The sequence below is a fragment of the Balaenoptera physalus genome, assembly GCF_965194825.1.
Source record: "Balaenoptera physalus genome assembly, chromosome: X".
Classification (NCBI taxonomy): Eukaryota; Metazoa; Chordata; class Mammalia; order Artiodactyla; family Balaenopteridae; genus Balaenoptera; species Balaenoptera physalus.
This window is the reverse complement of record NC_138903.1, coordinates 2024287-2045788: the sequence shown is the minus strand read 5'-3', so window position 1 is coordinate 2045788 and position 21502 is coordinate 2024287. Positions and strand designations below refer to the sequence as shown.

The following is a 21502-nucleotide window of genomic DNA, read 5'->3' as shown; positions in this document are numbered from 1 at the left end:
TCATTCTCTGTTCTCTGATTTAGAAACTCCTAAAATGGGCAGAATTCCACCTAAGCTATAGAGAAAAGTCTTCATGCCAGACACACTTTGCCAGTTCTTCCTAAATATAGTTTTATCTATGCAAATTATAAGTGGACATAACCCTTGCCCCTAGGCAGGAAATTCGGAGTCAAATGCCTTTAATTAAGTCAAGTCAGCTGCTGAGTACAAGTCAGCAGTCCAACACAACTATTAGAATCTTAAAAATGATTGTCATCAGTAATTCTATTGAATGATGCTGCACGTGGGATCCAGAGAGATTTCTCATGCATTCCGTCCCTGTGGAGAAGAGAGACATTAGGAGCAAAGCTTGCCTTTCCCTGCAGAAGTACAAGAACTGTGGTTGCAAGGTGTGACTCGGAGTCTCTGCATGTCATAGTCACCCGTGGTCATTTCCTGCCCTGCAGAACCATGCCTGTTGCACTAGGTCTAAAGTAGAGTCTGCCATCTTTGGCTATTTTCTAAAAAGCATTTCACTGAATTTTACCTATCCACCCGTGCTTGAGTGGATAAACAAAATGTGGTCCAGCCATACAATGGAATGTTATTCAACCCTAAAAAATGAATGAAGTAGGAATACAGGCTCTAACCTAGATGAACCTTGAAAACATTTTGCTGAGTGAAAGAAGCCGCACATAAAAGACCACATACCCTATGATTCCACTCATATGAAATGTCCCAACTAGGTAAATCTAGAGAGACAGAAAGCAGATTAGTGGTTGCCAGGGGCTGGGGGTGGGAGGAGGTGTGGAAAATGAAGAGTGACCGCTTAATGGGTCTCCTTTGGGGATGACGTAAATGTCTTGGAACCAGGTAGTGATGACAATTGCACAAGACTGGATGGTCTAAACCCACTGAATTGTGCCCTTTAAAGTGGTTTAAATGGTAAGTTTTGTATTGTGTGGCTTTTACCTTCATAAAATAAAAGCGGAAGTCAAAGAATGACTGAACTTTGGACACATGTTTCATTTAAACAAGAAATATTCCTTCTTAAAAGATTATTCTAAGTTAAAAGAAAAAGGAATCCCCAGAATTAAAAGCATTATATGTCCTGGATCTTTCACAAGTTTGACGGGGCTGACATCATATTCCTTCATAGCTTTACGTTTAAATTGCAAGGCAATAAAACATTCCACTGTATTTTTATAAAAATCGGGAGACATTTCTAAACCAAACAAAGGCCCCTTTTGGTATAAAACTAAATTGCAAAAAAAAGAAAAAAAAAAAGAATACAAACACGAAACGTTTTGTCTACCCCCCTTGTTTTTCAGTCTTAAATGTCAGAAGTAACCATTAACAATTTCTTTTAACTTCTTTCAGAATTTTTATATACAGTCAAGCATGTATATGTGGGTGTATGCCATTAAAAACACTGTAAAACATGAAAGAATAAACATTAATGCATATGCTTATATTCATAATGATTATGCCCGAGAAACAAATGGGGAAGGACCAGTTGTAAACCATTACCTTAGGAATTATTTTCAGGAAATCCTGAAAACCCTTTTCAGGAAAAAAATGAAACTCATGGATAAATGACTGTGTGTTCTAATAATAATAAAACATAGCATCATAATGAAAACAAAGCAAACATACATTTTTCTTTCTTATGTATCCCTACCATACAGGTTTTGTTGATCAAAAAGTGATGAATCTTACATTATCATTTGTTCTAAGTGGTGCAATTAAAAAAAAAAAACTGGGTTAACATTTGGATGGTGATTGTTATATCACTGAGAAATTTTTTCATTGCAAGTAACAAAAACCCTACTCAAGCTAGGAAAGCAATAAAGGTGCCTGTTGGCTAAGTGTGTGCTGAAAGGTGATGGAAACTTTCCTGAATCAAAGGGAAACTATGCAGTCCGTGGAGATGACAAATTAACTTGAAACTCAAAGCTTCCACCCGCTTCTATCTGCCTCTCCTCAGGTCCACCTGTCTCTTTTCAGCTCCAACCTGTGGAAAAATGAAGCTGGAAAGACAAGTGAAAAGTATAGGGGGAGTGGTCAGAGAAGGACTTGCTGAAAGGGACCCCCCCTGAGCAAAGGCCAGGAGAAGGTCCAGAGGAAGGCATGGGGGAATCTGGGGAAAGAGCAGTCCAGGTAACAGACACAGTCAGTGCAAAGGTCCTGAGGCAGCGTCTTTTGTGATAGTTAATCTGTAGTTCCCCACAATAAACCAACACGTCTGAGGGCGGAACATCTGTCTTTATGGGGCTTGGAGACGAACACCATCCAGTGGGCATTTCTGCTCTGATCCGTAACAGGAGAAGCTATCGACTCAGCTGAACCAACTCAGGCAAGACAGGGAGGTTCCTGGAACCCACAGGAACCTTGAGAAGGAAGCAAAGGTGGGAATTCCCTGGCGGTCCAGTGATTAGTACTCTGCGTTCTCACTGCCGAGGCTGCGGGTTCAATCCCTGGTCGGGAAAGTAAGATTCCCCCAAGCTGCACAGCGAGACCGAGAAAGAAAAAAAAAAAAAAAAAGGAGTCAAGTGCTCTCTGCTCCATCTCCCATTTCTGCTTCTCCAAAATGTTGACCTCATTTTCTTGAACAGCCTTCCTCACCATGACAAGAAATATGGCGGCTGTGGGTCTTCACACCTGCCCACTGGGCATCACCAGAAACTGCATCTCCCTCTCTGTTTGAGAAGTTCTGGGCATGGGTCGTGACTGGCCTGGCCTGGGTCATGTGCTCACCCGTGCACCAATCATTTGTATCCAGGAGCCAGGTGTTTTGATTGGTGCAGAAGGTCTATCAGAGATTGCTCATCCTGGTGCCAGCCAATCACGGCCCAGCATTGTAGGATGACATGAACCTGGCCAGTCCCGCTTGAACCCAGTTTAGGACCCAGAGACGAACGATGCCAAGAAGGACTGCGTTTGTGCTGGGTCTGGAGGTTCTAGATGCTGGAACAAGAAAAAAAAAATCCATCCTGTATCAATGTACCCCACACCAGGGACCTACATTTTCAGGTAGGCAACATGATAGGGTTCTATTTCCTCCATCGCAATATTTCTATCATTACTTTAAAAACATGACATTTTAAGGTTGTTAGGGGCTGATTTATTGCTTCTATGGTCGATGTCAATGTGACACATTTTACCTTCTTACAGGGCAAACGGGTAGTGCAGTAAGGCAAACAGTATCCCCTCAAAATTCATGTCCACCTGTGATCTCAGAATGGGACCTTATTTGGAAAGAGGGTCTCGCTCTGCAGATGTGGTGCAGTGAAGGGTCTGAGATGAGGTCCCCCTGGATGAGGGTGGCCCTACATCCAATGACAGGGTCCTTCTAAGACACAGAAGAGGAGAGACCCAGACACAGAGGAGAAGCCCCACAGAGATGGGAGGGATGGGGCCACAAGCCCAGGGACGCCTGGAGCCCCCAGAAGCTGGAAGAGGCGGGAAGGACCCTCCCCTAGAGCCTCCGGAGGGAGCGCAGCCCTGAGACACCTTGACCTCAGACATCTGGTCTCCAGAGCGGAAAGCAGTCAGATTTCTGTTGTTTTAAACCACAGAATTTATGGTAATTGATTACAGCAGCCACTGAAAACTCATATAGGTACGATCCAAGTTTGAAGGCTAATTAGGAGTCATAACTACACCACGCAGTTTCTGTTTCAGCTAAGTATTTTCTTTGCCTTTTTCTTCTTTGGAAAACCATCAACAGAACAATCCCAGCATCATCTTCTGCTCCACACTCTAATTGTTTTGAGTCATGTGTTCCTTCCACTTTATTCCTAAGTAAATTCTCTTTGCATCTTTAAAGACCATGTCCCAAAGCCTGTCGATACTTCTTTGAACTCGGTTTGGGTTTGGGTGCCTGTCTAAGCTATTCTGCTTACAACACACATGCCTGTGTGTTGTCAGTGCCTGTGCCACTGGCAATTCGGCAAATCCGTGTTTCTCTTCCGTGATGTGCAGGGAGAGCTGACGGTCACCAGACACAAGAATGTCTTCCTGCTTGTCTGTTTTCAGAATGACTTAAATTCTCTGCATAAGTCATCTGTTGTCCATAAATGAGGCTCCCCATCCCAATTCATGAAAGAGGCATGTTTCCAAGGCATAAGGGACCTTACCTGGTGTCCTGAATGCATCCACAGGTGAGAGAAATACCCTGGGATCTATCCTTATGAGACCCACGGAAGGGCCAGGGATCGAACCCTCGCCCCCTGCAGTGGAAGCACGGAGTCTTAACCACTGGACCGCCAGGGAAGTCCCGGAAGTAGCTTTTTTTTTTTTAAGGTTTGCATTATTTATTTATTTATTTATTTATTTATTTATGGTTGTGTTGGGTCTTCGTTTCTGTGCGAGGGCTTTCTCCAGTTGCGGCAAGCGGGCGCCACTCTTCATCGCGGTGCGCGGGCCTCTCACTGTCGCGGCCTCTCTTGTTGCGGAGCACAGGCTCCAGATGCGCAGGCTCAGTAGTTGTGGCTCACGGGCCCAGTTGCTCCGCGGCATGTGGGATCTTCCCAGACCAGGGCTCGAACCCGTGTCCTCTGCATTGGCAGGCAGACTCTCAACCACTGCGCCACCAGGGAAGCCCCCAGAAATAGCTTTTAATGACCTTTCATTCCAGCCTTTCGTGCACCTACCGTATGAAATCCCGTAGAAACTACTTGATTTGTATTCCTAGAGACAGGATGTAAAATCAGCATAAATGCAGGTCAAAATGCTTTGTCAAAAAAAAAAACAAAACACCAAAAACCACAAGTGTTGACACTCCATAGAATGTTGAATAGTCAGCGTCACAGGACATCTCTCTGAAATGAATACTTTCACATTGAGGTAGAGACCACTGGTAACTTTTATTTCGAAAAGGAAGACGGATCTTGGTTTCTGACACGTTGCCATCCAGAGCTGAGGTCTTTGAACGGGTGCCTCGGCGTGGGCTGCTTACCCCAGTCTGCGTGTTATCCTGTGGTATGGAGGAGAGAGCTGAAATTCCATTCTCTTAATCCCCCTGCACTTGGTTTCCTACCAAGCAGAATTTGGAGACCCAGAGTGGAAGAGCCTGTGTCTGTGACTTGTTCTAGATGCTTCCGGCTCAGATAAGGGGGAGGGATGGAGAAATAGCTTCCAGTTTGCTGAGCAATCCCCTTCGGCGTGTCCCCCATGGTGGGTCGGACTGAGTTCACGTCTGTACCTGATGCTTCTTCTGTAGATTTCTACCCTCCCCGCTGAGCAGAATTTGTTCCAGCCCATTTTGCAGCTATAATTCAACTGTGCTTGGGAGATCTGGGGAGTTCCTCTGATGTGTACTTCTTATCTTTTGTTCTGTTTGAAAATTCGCTGTTGAGAAAAATCTGGAAGCATTTTAGTAAATGCAACAGAATGGGAGACTTCCACTGACTGTGGTATGAAAGAACGAAGCAAAACAAAAATACCCCCTCATTTTCAGAGAGGTTGCCAGTAGCTTGTATTCTCATTTAAGGCTTACCCTAGACAGAGCGGGGGCAAGTTTCACATGGAACATTCCTGAAAGTCTGTTTCTGCTCAAATAAAGATACATCCCCGCTAGCTATTAGTCTACCCCTGGGATTTCCCAGTTATGCGAGTAGACATTTCCTGTGCAGACTTTTTTTTTTTCCTTTCTCTCCAGTCATCCTAGAATACTTAGGGTCAGTCCTTCTTCTGATTACGGAGGCTGGGTAGCAGCCGGTGATGCAGGATTTACTTTTACAACCCCTGCTAAGCAAAAAACCGTATAATCCCGTGGTCACGCACAGCCTCCCCTGGAACAGGAAGCTCTCCCATTCAAGATTCAGAGCGTTGAAGAGCTCCAGCTCAAGCAAGAAACAACCGCTATATCCCCAGAGATCCTGCCTTGGGGAGAAATCAGATAAGAGGATGAAAGATACAAGAAAGGACTAAAAAATAAAGGGAGTGTAGGTTCAACAGATCCTGTGTATTAACCACAGGTGCGACATGGGTACTGTGTTCAGGTCTCTGTCTACAGGATTGCATCCTGTGGTCACGACAGCCCTGAAAGATGGGTATCATTGTCTTTATGTTACATTTGGGGAAGCTGATGTTAGGGAAGGTTTCTGCCCAGCCAAGAGAGAGTGGGAAGGAGGAAAGGGGAGCGTAAGCCCAGCTGTCTGTACTCTTTACCAATGGCTCTGCTGTTAAGGGGGTCCAATGAGAAGAGTGGATGGGAGGGCTCTTACGGTGATGCAGACAAAATTCTTCAAGAAGACAGATGCTGCTAGAATTAGAAAGATGGAGAAGCAATTGCTGATAAAATCGTTGGGTGCAGCACGCAAGGAGCTGCCATCCACCAAATCACATGGTGTTTGGTTACTCTGGAGGACTCCAACCTCTTGTCACTGTGGAGGTCAAATCACTCCTTTCCTCAGAAAGCACATTACGCGCTGTCCCAACTTACTGACCTGTCCCTTATCCCCTCAACCCTCCTCAGCCTCCACCTTGTGGAATTGTGGGGAAACAGGTAAATTGAATTCAACCAGCATGTATTTAAAACCCTCTGTATTCAAGGAATTTTGTTGGCGCTTCTGGGGATCCCACAGTAAGTCAGACATGGTTTCTGGAGCTAACCACCGAGGGAGCAAAACAAATGTCGAAACAAAAGGAATAAACACACCAAACTATTGATTTTTCAAAAAAGTTTTGGAATCATTAAGAACCCGTAATGCTATATTCATGGATTTGTCATATCCGTTATGTACTGTGACTTTTTAAATCTACACATGTCTTAGTAGGATTGAAGCTCATTCATTCCCTCACTCACTTATTCATGCATTTGATTGAGCACCTACTGTGTGCTAAGCTCTGTGCTAGTTTCCAGGTTTCGAAACGTAACCATATCATTAGACAAGGGCAAGTAATTGGCCATAATACAAGCAAAGGGCCACATGGATGGGCAGGAATGTTGGAAAGCGCTAGGAGATGGAGGTTGAGGAAGAGATCATCAAACAGCGGCAGGGAAGGGACAAATGATGGACTGAATACGTGCCTCAAGATGAGAACATGCATGGACATAAGAAGGAAGAGGAGGAGGAGAAGAAGAGGTGAAGAAGGAGAAGAAGAAGGAGGAGGGATCTGCTACCATTTCTTCAAAGCCAGACATCAGCAGATACAAGGTCCCTGGACAGGCTAGCAAGACCCTGCCGTGTCATGTGTCACCGTGGACAACTTCAGAACTTGTTTGAGGATGGGGCAGCCCTCCAAGTTTGGGTGACCCGCTGGTGGTCGGACAAAGAAACAACGGATGGAGGAAGAGGCAGGCAGAAGCTAAGACCTGAGCACCAGACTACAGTACCGAACGGGCAAGGCCGTTGGGCTCAACAATTCTTAGGAGTCACAATCCGCTAGACTTGGCCCCCAGTTGACTTCAAGGTCCTAGAGGAGAGGCACATGGGGACCATGACTTGAGTTTCCAGTTTAGCTGAGTAGGTGGATGGCAAAGCCACGAAAGAAAGCTATGGAGATGTTCTGGGGACAGGTTTTTAATAAATGTAATTAAAGGGTTTGGGGCATTTCAAGAAAGAGAATCCCTAAAACCAGTCCCTGGAAATATGTCAACACACATTATTGCTGTGGACGCAGTGAATGGACCCACTTATGAACTGGCCCCGGATCTACCTGGTGGATGCCCGCCACCTTGGGCAAGGGGCAGTGAGGAATTCCTAGACACTTTTTTTTTTTGGTTGCACCGGGTCTTAGTTGCGGTGTGCATGTGGAATCCAGCCGAGGCCCCTTGCACTGGGACCACAGAGTCTCATCCAGTGCGCCACCAGGGAAGTCCCTCCTACAGACTTTTCAGGAGACACTAAGCCGGTCCATGCTGGGTCCATCAGAAGCAACTCATCTGAAGGTTCACTTCTGGACACTTCCTAGCAGCTCTTGGACGGGTTCCAGGCGTGCAGAGCTCACTCGGGACACCTGGAATGTCCCCTCCTGGATGCCGGCCCTGCGACACCCCTGTTGCTTTCTCTTCACAGTGGGTGCTCTTGTCCTAGCTCTGCCCAGGGGGGCTGTGCTGGCGACAAGTCCTCACCTGACCCCTTGGTCCCTCTCCCCAGATCTGATTCCTCCTGGGAACCAGGATACCTCCTTCTCTCCCTTCCCCTTCTGCGCTGGGGACGCACGGCTCTCTCCAACCCCTGTTATTTCGCCCTGTCCACAGGCGGTTCTCACCTGCCCCAGCAAGTACCACCAGGCTCCCCAGAGCGCCGGCCCAGCCCCCCTCGGGCTCTCCGAACGGGACGAGAGCGTTCCACCTCCTTGGCAGGAGGATTCTGGCAGGGGGAGGGAGGCTGGCGGCCAGGCGCCTCAGCAGAGGCGGGAGGGCGTGGCCGCGGGGCTCACGTTGCAGCCGCGCCTGCCCCTCGGGTTGGGGCGGTGGGGGGGGGGGGTGCCGGCGGGCGCAGCCGGCTCTTGCCAGCCCCCGGGTTCGGAGGCGCGGCCAGAGAACACTGCGGCCCGCCCGGGGGAGTGCAAACCCGGTTCCCTCTCTCCTCCGCGGAAAGGAGGAGACGCTCTCCACCTCCGCTGGCAAGGGCGCTCCGGGTGCAGACTCTGGGCTGCAGCTCGCCCCGCGCTCCGGGCCTCTCCCCCTCCCTCGGGTCCCCGGAGTTCGTCTCGGACCCGGAGCCCTCCTTCCCAAAGCCGTGTGCGCGTGGCCCCCGCCGTTGCTCCCGGCGGCGTGGACGAGGCGTGCCCAGTGGGCACGCGGCGCCATGAAGAGCCGGGAGGAGGGCTGAGCGCAGAGCGGCGCGGCCAGGGTCCCTGCGCCGGGGCCCGCGCCCCGTCTCCCCGGGGTGGGGCAGGGCGGGGGTGGGCCGAGGCGTGCACTCGGGGAAGTCTCTGGGCGACGCGCATAAAAGGGCGCCGGCTCTCCGCGCCGCGCTGGGAAGCCGCGCCGCCTCGCCCCCGGCCCCGGGAAGGGCATGGCCCCGGCGGACCCCCGGCGGTGACGCGCGCGCGCCGGCCCCGCGGATGCTCCGGGCGCAGCGCTCCCGTGTGCCGCGGCTGCCGAAGGACGGGTGAGGACCGAGGGCGGCCCGGGCGCGCGGCGGGGGCCCGGCTCTGTCTGCCGGGGGGCGGGGGGTGACGAGAGTGCGGGACGGACCTGAGTCGCGGGGGGCCGAGCGGGGGGCGAGGGCAAGCGGACGTGTTGAACTGGTTCCTGGCCCTACAGTGGAGGGGCCGCGGGTCCAGCTCCCGTCCAGGCGAGAGGCTGGCGGACTGCTCCGGGAAGATGCGCTGAGTAGGTCTACAGGAACCCCCAGCCTTTCTCCTCTCCTCCCTCTCCCTCGCGGCCTCTCACCCACCCCTCCCCGGTTTCCAGGGAGCCACCAAGGGGATGCCCCGGCGTAACCGATTGGCTCTTGCGCTGGCGGGGGAAACCACAGCTGCAGGGCCCCCTCGCAGATCCTCCAGCTCCGGCTGCTAAGACTCTCCTCCTCGTCCCCCTCGTCTTCCCCTGGACACGGGGAGACGCAAAGCCCCCCTCGGCCGGGGGCTGAGCCGCGCGGGAGCTGGGTAGGTCACCGTCTGGGAGAGACGTCCTTTGCTGTCCGGGTGCCGGGCCTCCGAGACCCGCGGGGCACCGCGAGCCGCGCTCGGGGAAAGCTCGGCGTTCACCGCGCCGCCTGCCCGGCGCGTGAGAGCGGGCGCTGGAAGCCGGCCAGGGGCGCAGGGCCGCGCGCCCGGCCTCTCCAGGTTGTCCACCGCCTGGGGTCCCGAGGCCAGCCTCGCGCGGTTCTCCGGGCGTGCCGGGAGGTCCTGCAGGCTCAGGGCGCTTTCCCTCGGGACCGCGGGACGAGGGTTCCCTGGGGAGCGTTCCTGCGGTCTCCCGGGGGGACCCGGGTGGAAGGCAGGACGGGGAGCGCGGCTGGGGAGGGGGCATCGGGACGCCGGTGGCAGGAAGCCAGGGCGGAGGTCAGGCGCGCGGGCGGGAGCGGGGGCGGCCTGGGCTCCGCAGAGCCAGCCAGCTGCTCTCCGCAAAGCTGCAGGAGCCCGTTCGTTCCAGGGCGCAGCGGAGGGGCTGCGCTTGCTTGTTGCACGGCAGCCTGCACCGTCCGCCCTTGAGGGGCAGCTGGAAGGCGAGACGCGTCCGGAGTTCAGAGAGCGTCTTTTTGCAGGTCCCGTAACCGACGGAAGGACTGCGGCCTCGGGGTGTCCCTACCGCGTGTGAGCGCAGGGAGAGTTTATGATCAGAAGTTAGGGCTTGCCCAGAGCAGGGACGGACCGACAGGCGCGTTTCTCTTCTGTGCGCTTTACTTTGCATGTGTGTTACTTATTTGTAAATAAACTTTATGCAAGAGCTGACAGAAATATGAGTCGATGAAGGAGGGCATGACCGATGCATGAAAAAATAATCACGGACATTCTAAATGACGTAGCTGATGCAACCTAATATTTATCTGACCGTTTCTTTCCTTCCCTCCCTCCCTCCGTTCCTTGCTTCCTTCCTTCCTCCTCTCTTTCTTCTTCCTTTTTTTCCTTTTGTCTTACTGATCTTTTTTGTTTGCCTGAAGATTCTTCATCAGGAAATAATTCCTTTCCTCTTTCTCTAATGGCAGATTTTTCAGAGGTTCGCCCCAAATTTCCTCTCCGGTAAACTAAGATGCTGTACCATCTCAACATTTTGGCTCTTCCAACGAAAACAAAATTAAGGATCATAAACAAAACCACATATAATGGAACATTTTTCGCTTTAGTGAATGCCTCTGTAAGCACTTGAAGAAGATATAATTAAAATCTTAAGGAATGTCATTAAAAGAAGGAAACCCTTCTGATAATAACGGCCTTCCTGAGAAGCTTTTTATTCAAATATATATACAATAAGTAACAGCTCGGCAATAACATTGGAGGTGGACACATAACATTTACTTTTATTGTTTATTTTATTATAGAAACATGAATGTATGTCTTGTCTCTATAAGCACAAATATACACATTTATACAAATATATATGTGTGTATGTATACATTTATACACACACGTATGTATGTATGTATATTTATGGGCGTGTATGTGGGCATGTGTATTCCGTACCCTCCTTCACAACACATTGAGATGTCCAAGTCATCTCAGAGTCAGGAGGGAAGGTTATATTCTATAGTAACGATTAAAGTGAATGGCGAAAGATTTTAAAAAATAAGTTTTGTGTTTCTTGATGCACGTGTTTTGTGTCCCTAAAATGTACGGTGTGATGTCTTGCGAAGCTTACCCCCATGGTGCACGATTCAAGTAAAATCTGCTGGAAGTACGGAAGCGCTACCTGACATCTGGTTTTGTGGTTCCACGACAGGTGTCCTGGGATGACCCACCCCGACAAGATGCCAACGCGGGCGCAGTGGCGAGCACTGTCCGTGGTGCTGATTCTCCTCTGGGGACACCCGCGCGCCGCGCTGGCCTGTCCGTACCCTTGCGCCTGTTACGTTCCCAGCGAGGTCCACTGCACGTTTCGCTCCTTGGCTTCCGTGCCCGCTGGGATTTCTAAACATGTGGAAAGAATCAATCTGGGGTTTGTACCACGTTCCTTCTGAGCAGTCTCAGCCTTCTTGCATGCGTGTTGATTTGGTTTTTCGTTATGTGTATGTGCGTTTACGTAACTGCGAATGTATATTCCTTTTTGTGTCACTGTGTCTTGCGTTATGCGCTCCTATATGGGCTGAATCGAGGGGGCATTTGTAACTCTACTAAATGTGGTCCTTTGGGGCTGTTACCTGAATTGATCCATCACCGGAAGCTTCTATCACAAGGCTTAAGAACGAACCACCTCGGACAGCTTCAGTTCCTTGATAAGTCTCCTTTGATAACAGTTCTTTAATACGTTGCAGAGATGAAAGCGTATGACCCACACGTAAATATACTAATAGTATTTTAAATAGACCTCAGGAACTATTACAGAGTAATAAAAAGAATAAGTGAGACATCTGTGACATTTTGTAAGTTATCTGCATGACGCAATTGTGACTTTGAGGAAATAAGAGTTCTTTCAGATTTTGCCTATTTAAAATATTCATATCTTTTCAACAGATATTTTAATGCAGCATTTCAAGGTAGAATTTTTATATTTTTAGTTTCCTTTTATACCCATATATGCTTTCTATACGTTAGTGTACGTTGCTATGAATTACAGGTACTCATGTACAATTTTCATATTAAACAATTGCTTGTACAACTTTAATCGTAAACAATAATTTGGACTTCTTCAACAAAACATGTTAGCTACTTTCTACCACCCATAAAACAACAGAATTATTTAGGGTTTGATGAATAGCCACTGGGGGGACATTTTAATAAGATGAAATGGCCTAACCTGAGTCAATGAACAAAAAATTATAAACATGCCTAGACATCTCTGAGTACAGGGCTTCAACAATTCTTGCATTTATTGATTGTAAAGTCCAGGAGTAGAATAAAAGAACGGGAAGTTAAGACAATAAGAAAAACACTTTGTGAATCCATAGCAATAGACCATTAAATAGCTTCCTCCAAAAAACCTTGGAAAACTTTACGATTTGACGCTCTGAAAAATCTAACCACGATGATGATCGTTCCATGGGGAAAACAGTTTGGCTTTGCCAGGAGAGAGAATAGTAACAGTTTCCTTGTTACCATCTTTAAATCATTTTACAATTTTAAAACCAGTTTCCTTCTCACAATCGTACAATTCATTCAGAAGAGGAACTGGAGTTGCTTTGAGTCAGGGTAGGACGGGCTGTGCTAGTTTGTAGAAAGGAAAATAGAGCTCATCTATGATTTCTCTTCTTTCTTACACCTCCTGGGGTGCAAAATAGCTCTGTCTAGGGATCGCCCCTTTCCTGAGCCATTTTCAGCATAGTGTCCCTCTTGCTGGGTTAACTACCTAATCCCTCAAGGCTGACCCCTTGTCAGGGCACAGAATCGGGGCTACTGTTAGGCGTTAGGGGAGCCCCCTTGACAGTGTGGGATTGAAGGTGCAGGGGGACTGTTTTCTGCCGTGCTTCCTGTGTAAGAGCCCCGAATGCCTCACCTGTTGTGTGTTGAGGGTCTGGGCTGTCAGGTTGGCTAGGGGTTTGGGGAAGAAACTGCATGCATCCGCCCCCAAAAGTTAGCTGTGTGATAGCTTGAGACTTGCAAGACCTATAAACTGTTTTTTTTGTGGAGCTGTTTGCATCTCATTCACAGTTTCCGGGATGGTTTTCTTCCACCCATCTTTAAAATGACGTGTTTTGTAAGCGTGGAACCTATGTCACGTCTCAATGAGAACATAGTTCTTGGTGGTTTCATTTTAAACAATTAATGGTGAAGACAATGAATTACAGTGTCCTAAAGGCTTTGCCACTAGAATCAGAGACAGATATCAAAATGATTCTTTTTCCTACTGTCTCCAATAAGATCTTGAGATGGTTTTGTGTGATATTAAAGATAAAGGAAAAAGAAAAAGTAAGAAATAGCTTCACTGCACCCACATATATTACTTCCATCTGGCTTAATTTGTAACATTATTCGATGTGCCACATTTTAAAAATCACTCGTATAATATCACAGCACTATTTCTGGAAACCAGTCTCAAAGCAGATAACGAGGCTGGCATTGTGCCTTTTGTTGGGAAAAAAAAAACACAAAACAATAGCAACGTCTAATACAGATAGAACTCAGGGTCTGAGTTGTCTATTAGCGGTCTGGAAAGGGTTTAAAACTCTCAAGGAATGAGGGATTATTGGCAGAGCAGTAATGAAAAAGTTTCATTCCCACACAGATGTTTTTAGGGTTCTCACTCAGCATTGAAAGAAAGATCTGCTCTTTCCTGTTTGGACAGCCCCAGAACTTTTTCAGGAATTACTTTCCAAATATTTCTGAGTAAGAAAATATCATCCAGTTAAATGTCTGATTTATAGACCTTTAAAGATATTTCCCCCTTTGATTAAAAGATGAGTTTTGATGACATCTTTCTGAAATTTCTCAAATGCCCGTACTGCTCTTTTTCATTTTAAATTTTGCTTTGGGATCCTAGTGGGTATCCGTGAAGCAATTTTACGTATATCTGTTTTTCGTTCTTTTTTATTGCGATATCGTTGACACCATTATATGAGTTTCGGGTGTACAACATAATGATTTGATATGCGTATATACTGCAAAACGATCCTATGTTTCTGATATAAAACTCATTCCATTTAGCTGGTTATGTAGTCAGTTATTGCCCATCAACAGATGAGGAAGATACTTGGGAGAGAATGATGGGTAGGTGATCAATTAAAGAATGGGACTCTACACCAGGTCATTGCAGTCTGCCGGTCAAATTATTTTCCTGACTGCCACGTGAGTTTCCCTGTCTCTTTGCTGGCTTTTAGACAGATGCAGAGAGAATTCACCCACACCCCTTGGATGTGCAGAGAGAATACCATGCTTCCTGCACTTGCCATTCAGGTGATTCCCTTGTCTTTTGTCTGTCCTGGAAATATCCCCCCCCCGCCCCACCATTCGTAACCTTGACAGCAGCAACACCTGCATCTGTCACTCTCTTAAAAACAAGCACCAGGAAGAGAATGCAGGAAGGATTCCTGAGCTGATATGCCCCCCATCCAGGACTTGGAGGGGATTTACTCCGGTGGGGAGGGAATCCAAACAAGGGTGATTCTCTGCACCCAAATATCTTCCTCCCCTTCATCTTCTCCCCGCCGCAGCATCCACCGTTGTAGCTGGATGTCAAGTTGGAAGTGAGACTCTGGGGAGACAAAAAAATTCCAGAAGCGGGAACACTGGTGAGCCCAGCACAGCCTTGAACGAAAATGTGCTGCGGAACATAACACTCTTTCTGACCCATCTGAAAGACGGAGCCTTTGACTTGCCCCACCGCTGCCTCCGAGTCAAGACCTGCCTCTTCCCTCTGGCCTCTCCACTCTTCTTTACCTCTGGGGTCTTCACAGGTGGTCTCACCTCCTCCCAAGTCCTTAGTCCATGCGTCCGTTTGGGAATGCTTCCTGCATGTGCACATCTCAGGTCTTGATGGAACTCCTGAGTCCCACCCTCACTGTGGCGTCTGACAGACCTCTTCAACATCGCATGGCAAATATAACTTGGAAGTGTTTCCCCTGCAATCTTTTCCTTATTTGCAATTCCATCCCTCAGCCATGCCTGTTGCCTCTTCCTCTAAGCACGTCTGGAAACTTCCCACGTACGTTTATCTCCACGGCTCCCACCCTGGCCGTGGACACCGGCATCCCTCCCTGTGGTTCACTTGGTCTCCTCATTCCTCTCTTGTCTGTCTCTGACCCATTCTGCACAGAGTGGAGCTTTGTTGTTTTACCACATAACTTTGTTCATGTCACACCCTTCCTGAAAACCCTCTAGTGACTTCCCACTGGACTTGGAACAAAGGAAGCACTTTCCTTTCTACATCCTCCCAATTCTGAGGTGACCTGGTCCCTGCCAACCTCACCTACTTCCCCTGATAATATTCTCCCACTTACTGTTTCCAGACGAACCTCAGGCAACAAGGAATGGAAAAGAGTTTACAGGTTGATATTCATCCCCTCTTGGGTGTTCACCATCTCAGGCAGATTTCTTGGTAGAATCCTAAATAATGATGAACAAATGAGGCAGCACATGAGCTCCCCATACTGTCCCAACCTGGGTTAAGGCAGGGACTCTCCGCTTCAGCACATTTGACGTTTGGGGCCCTCTTACCGTTTTGGATACCATGGTTCCTTGTCATGGGCACTCGCCTGTGCGTTGCAGGACGTTAAGCAGCGGGGTGGACCTCACCTCCCTAGAGGCTGTGATCACCAAGGTATGGGGCACGTATGTGTTTAAGGAGAACACCGGACCCGGCTATCATCTGCTGAGTTAGCTCTGAGCTCTTTACCAGCCTTCTCTACAGATGCATTTCCTTTTGTTGAGGTGATAAGGGGAAATACAAAAATAATGTCAGGATAGATGTGTTGGATTTCAGCAGAAGCCCTGACCCCAGGTTCCTGCCCTACAGCACAGCAAGGTACAGGATTCTCTGTTCATCTTATAATTGGTTCTCCAGGGATTCCCTGGTGTCATTAACAACGGAGCAGTGAGGAATTTCCAGACCGGTCAAGGAAGCGTCTTTACCAATCTCTATTCAAAAACAACATCCCAAACGCACCACAATGTTTACAGATAACTTCCATCACCCATCAGAATTGGGAGCTTGTCTTTGTGAAATAAGGGTGTCTGTTTCATTTGGTCCTTTAGTTCAGAGAACGTCCTTGTCTTACTATATGCAAAGCCACTTCCAAAGCTGTCTTTTGGTTTTTTGGTTTTTTGTTTTCCATTCATGCTGGCCACGTGTCTTTGTTATGATTTCCAATGAGGGGCCCTTTTGACCAGCTGCGTTTAAAGGTCTAAATCTTATGTATCTCCCAAAATAGCCTGTGACCACGTAAGTGTACTCCGAGTCAGAATTCCCAGCGACCATGCCTTCACTGAACGAAGGCTAATAAAAATGTGTCGGTTTCTTTGCAACCTTAGAAATAGACAAGGACACAGAGAGAGAGGATTATGCTTTGGGAATGGCACCAGTACAACCTTAGAATCAACATTTTGCTAAGTTGCCCCTGGGTGGGCTGGGAAATCCTCCCCAGATGGGATTTAACTTCACTGTTCCTCATTCCAATTATTTATTTTCTAGGTTTAATAGCATACAGGCTTTGTCGGAAACCTCGTTTGCGGGACTGACCAAGTTGGAGCTACTTATGATTCACGGCAATGACATCCCCAGTATCCCCGACGGGGCTTTGAGGGACCTCATTTCTCTCCAGGTAAACCCGGGCATTTATGAACAGCGCAAATAGCAGCCTCTAGGACCAGTGGTGAAGAGGGGAAACTATAGAGGGCTGCCTAACGATGATTGAAATGCCCATTTTTTTTTAACATAAGAAACTAGCTTAATGTCATTACTTTCCTGCCCTTTGTTCTGGTTTCTGTTCCTGGTTGTAGGTTGGTTTGTTTCATTTGGTTGGTTGTTTTTTTTTAAATCATAAACAGGATTTTCCATCCTCCCTGTCTTTGTAGGTTTTCAAGTTCAGCTACAATAAGCTTCGAGTGATCACAGGAGAGACCCTGCGGGGGCTCTGGAGCTTAATAAGACTACACATGGACCACAATAAGATAGAGTTTATCCACCCACAAGCGTTCAGTGGCTTGACGTCCCTAAGGCTACTCCACTTAGAGGGAAACCTGCTTCACCAGCTACACCCCGCCACGTTCTCCACGTTCACGTTTCTGGATTATTTCAGACTCTCCACCGTGAGACACCTCTACTTAGCCGAGAACATGATTAGAACTCTTCCCACTGGCATGCTTCAGAGCATGCCGCTTCTGGAGAATCTTTACCTGCACGGAAATCCGTGGTCCTGTGATTGTGACATGAGGTGGTTTCTGGAATGGGGTGCAAGATCCAAAGGTAAGAACAGCAGAGCAGCTGCGTGACTCTTAGCTGCCCAACCTTTACCTCTCTGGACAAATTACTTTCTGCACCATCGCTTCATCTCAGGTCGGGTGAAATCACATCCTCAAATCAGTGAGGCAGGAAATGTTGTAACTGAAATGCCAAGACATCTCCATGGCATAATTCAAATGCATGTATCCTTTATCGAAATGTAGAGTAATTATCATTTAATCAGTTATAGACAGTTGACTATGGTTGCCATAGCGTGGATTTTTGGAGTATTCTTTTCAGCCTTGGGTTACAGCTAAAGGTTGGATTTTCTGTGCACCCTCGTCCTACAGGAAGTATTCAAGGATGCTGGGAAGAGAGAAGACTGGGGCGGCTATGTGATTATTCTCTCGTGATGGGGGATACAGGTGTTCTGTATTGAACCAGAGGGGGAAAAATAACCCAGGATTGATAGGTAGAAGTTGCAAGAAAGTAGATTTTGCATCAAAATAAGAAAGATTCTTTTTCCTTTTTCTTTTGCACCCCCTTCCCCAAGCCCCACGTTGGAACCCATCCTCAGAGCCCGTTGAATTTCTCCTACTGAGTCTTTTGGCTCACCTCCATCCTCACAGCCACCAGCCGGGGTCTGACTCCTTTCTCCTGTCTCTAAGGAGGCAAGTGGAGTGCTCTGAGTAGGTCTTTTTATTTTCTTTTTTTAAAAACATTTCTTACTTTATTATTATTTTTTAAAATTTATTTATTTATGTTTGGCTGCGTTGGGTCTTTGTTGCTGTACGCGGGCTTTCTCTAGTTGCGGCGAGTGGGGGCTACTCTTTGTTGCAGTGCGCGGACTTCTCATTGCGGTGGCTTCTCTTGTTGCGGAGCACGGACTCTAGGCGCACGGCATTCAGTAGTTGTGGCACGTGGGCTCAGTAGTTGTGGCTTGCGGGCTGTAGAGCGCAGGCTCAGTAGTTGTGGCACACGGGCTCAGTAGTTGTGGCTCACAGGCTCAGTAGTTGTGGCTCACGGGCTGTAGAGCACAGGCTCAGTAGTTGTGGCTCACAGGCTCAGTAGTTGTGGCTCACGGGCTGTAGAGCGCAGGCTCAGTAGTTGTGGCTCGCAGGCTCAGTAGTTGTGGCTCACGGGCTGTAGAGCGCAGGCTCAGTAGTTGTGGCACACGGGCTCAGTAGTTGTGGCTCACAGGCTCAGTAGTTGTGGCTCACGGGCTGTAGCGCACAGGCTCAGTAGTTGTGGCTCACAGGCTCAGTAGTTGTGGCTCACGGGCTGTAGAGCGCAGGCTCAGTAGTTGTGGCTCGCAGGCTCAGTAGTTGTGGCTCATGGGCTGTAGAGTGCAGGCTCAGTAGTTGTGGCACACGGGCTTAGTGGCTCCGCGGCATGTGGGATCTTCCCGGACCAGGGCTCGAACCCGTGTCCCCTGCGTTGGCAGGCGGATTCTTAACCACTGCGCCACCAGGGAAGTCCTGAGCAGGTCTTTCTGCAGCCTTGGTCGGTTACCCCGCTTCAGTCAACTCCCCACCGAGCGGTTGTCAGACACGTTTTCAGAGTAAACACCTGCTCATGCCCCAGCGCTGCGTCCGTCTCCACTGGTTTCCCGCTGCTCTTAGGATGGAGCCCACACTTCTTACCGTAGTTCCGACGGTGGTGCGCTCACTTACCGCCTACCCTCCGGCAGTGGGCTGGTCCCACTCTTCCCTGCATTCACTCTGCTCCAGCCACACCGCGCTGCTTTCTGTTCCGTGCACCGTCGGAGCCCATTTCTAGCTCAGCGTCGTTGGACCTGGTCACCATCTACCAAGAAAACTCTTCTGCTAGATGTTCAAGGGTCTGGCTTCTCTTCAGCGTTCGGATCTTCACTGAAAGCTCTCCTCCTCTGAGAGGTCTTGCTATCCTTCATTTCAGCTTAGCCTCTCAGCCTGTGGCCATCGAGGAGCTACCAGCCCACACACCTTATGTCACAATTTTGTTTTCATTTATACATGTCACAATTTTGTTTTCATGTATATATATATATATTTACATATATATATATATTCTTTTTCAGATTCTTTTCCATTGTAGGTTATTTATTGAGTATAGTTCCCTGTGCTATACAGTAGGTCCTTGCTGTTTATCTATTTTATATATGGTTCTGTGCATCTGTTAATCCGAAACTCCTAATGTACCCTCTCCCCCCTTTCCCCTTTGGTAACCATAAGTATTTTTTCTATGTCTGTGAGTCTGTTTGTGTTTTATAAATAAGTTCTTTTGTATCATTTTTTTAGATTCCGCATGTAAGTGCTATCGTATGATATTTCTCTTTCTCTTTCTGACTTATTTTACTTAGTGTGATCATCTCTAGGTCCCTCCGTGTTGCTGCAAATGGCATTACTTCATTCTTCTTTATGGCTAATATTCCTTTGTATATATGTGTCACACCTTCTTTATCCATTCATCTGTCAGTGGGCATTGAGGTTGCTTCCATGTCCTGACTATTGTAAATAGTGCTGCTGTGAACATAGGGGTGCATGTATCTTTTTGAATTATGGTTTTCTCTGGATATATGCCCAGGAGCAGGATTGCTGGGTCATATGGTAGCTCTATGTTTAGTTTTTTAAGGAACCTCCATACTGTTCTCCATAGTAGCTGTATCAACTTACATTCCCACCAACAGTGTAAGAGGGTTCCCTTTTCTCCACACCCTCTCCAGCATTTATTATTTGTAGACTTTTTAATGATGGCCATTCTGACTGGTGTGAGTTGGTACCTCATTGTAGTTTTGGTTTGATTTGGTTTGTCACAGTTTAATGTAGGCACTTGCAGTGGCCAGGTGTCTTTCCTCCATGCAGATGGCAAGATTCAGGTTCTTCCATCGATGGCTCCACTTTACATTTGACATCAGATTTGCTAAATCAGGCAAAGGATGAGGAAGGACAGGTATACTGACCTCTTAATTGTCTTAATCAGAAAAGACACACGTCACCTCCGTTCATATTTCAGTGCCCAAACCCCACTGGGTCCAAGACAGGCTGAAAACCGTCATTTCCCAGCAGAAGCACTACACGATGGTGGTGGAATCATGAAGCTTTTGGGGGTAGAGAGCCACCGCAGCCATTCTGGAGATACATACCTGTGCCTTTGTGTGCTCATATGTATGCATTATGTCTGTATATGTTTGTGTGTGTCCATATGTGTGTCTGTGTGTATGTGTGGTATGTCTTGTATTTGTGTGCATGTGTGTTTGGGGAGGTGTGTGAAACCATCCTATTTGCATCTTGAGATTTTTACTTTGAAACTCGAATAGAAACCTGCATTCAGAGGAGCAAAAGTAGACATAGTGACATTGGTTAGAAGTTTGTAATACTCCAAGTGATGGCAGTTTGGCTGTTTCATTTCCAGCGCGAAGGGGAAGAAGTGGACACATGCCAAGAAGACTGTCAAAAAGCATTCTAGTTTTCTAGTCTCCGCAGTTACGAATACAGAAAAGCCACGAGACGTCTAGCAGGGAGAAAACATAATTTGGTTCCATAGGAGTCAGTTCGAGGAGCCTTTGTGCCATTTAATAGACGTGTCAAGTAGGGCATTGGGTGTGGGACTCATAAGAATGAGCCTGGGCTGGAGGAGCACAGATGGAACTCGTCACTGGCGAGTGAACGGTAACCGAAATCGTGCACGTGGGCGAGGCCATCTACGACCTCAGAGCAAGAAGGGAAAGGGCCGAGACCGACTCAGGGAGCACGTCATCCATAATGAGTTGGGCAGAGAAGGAGGAAACAGTGAAAGAGTCAGTGTTGGCCAGAGAAGGAGAACATTCTGGAGGATTTAATGTCCGGGAAGCCGAGAGTAGAATGTGAATCCAAAAAGTAAACACTGCCTGAAATGAAAAATTCTAGCAAGAGAAAACATACTTATAAAAGGTAGACATGATACGATTCATGCCAACTGTTGATCCTATAACCTGGAAATATATTCATGGGTTGCAGTGACTTAACGTAGATTCTCCTGGACCCTCGTAAAAGGTTACGTGTAGAATACGTATGAACAGACATTCTTTTTTAACTTAAAAATACCTTTTAAAAAAGTACTCATGACCTACTG

At 47.8% G+C, this 21502-nt stretch overlaps 1 protein-coding gene and 1 long non-coding RNA gene across 5 annotated transcripts in view; one reads left to right on the top strand and one right to left on the bottom strand.

Annotated features, from left to right (window-relative positions):
* Positions 1–21502, top strand: part of LOC309652436 (matrix-remodeling-associated protein 5-like) — a 118953-nt gene that overhangs the window by 80078 nt on the left and 17373 nt on the right. The window contains exons 1-4 of one of the 4 annotated variants that reach the window (XM_082446209.1): positions 8502–9047; positions 11321–11536; positions 16661–16790; positions 17044–17434. In XM_082446209.1, the coding sequence (XP_082302335.1) occupies positions 9001–9047; positions 11321–11536; positions 16661–16790; positions 17044–17434 (784 nt within the window). In that variant the 5' untranslated portion in view covers positions 8502–9000. Of the gene's footprint in view, positions 1–8501; positions 9048–9527; positions 9547–10714; positions 10739–11320; positions 11537–16660; positions 16791–17043; positions 17435–21502 lie in introns of those variants that run through there. The other 3 variants (XM_082446211.1, XM_082446210.1, XM_082446208.1) reach the window with 3 other exon arrangements.
* The window catches only part of LOC309652488, a 39970-nt gene continuing 22739 nt past the window's right edge, over positions 4272–21502 (bottom strand). Inside the window, exon 2 of the long non-coding RNA XR_014258753.1 lies at positions 4272–4595. This is a non-coding gene — a long non-coding RNA (uncharacterized lncRNA). The remainder of the gene's footprint in view (positions 4596–21502) is intronic.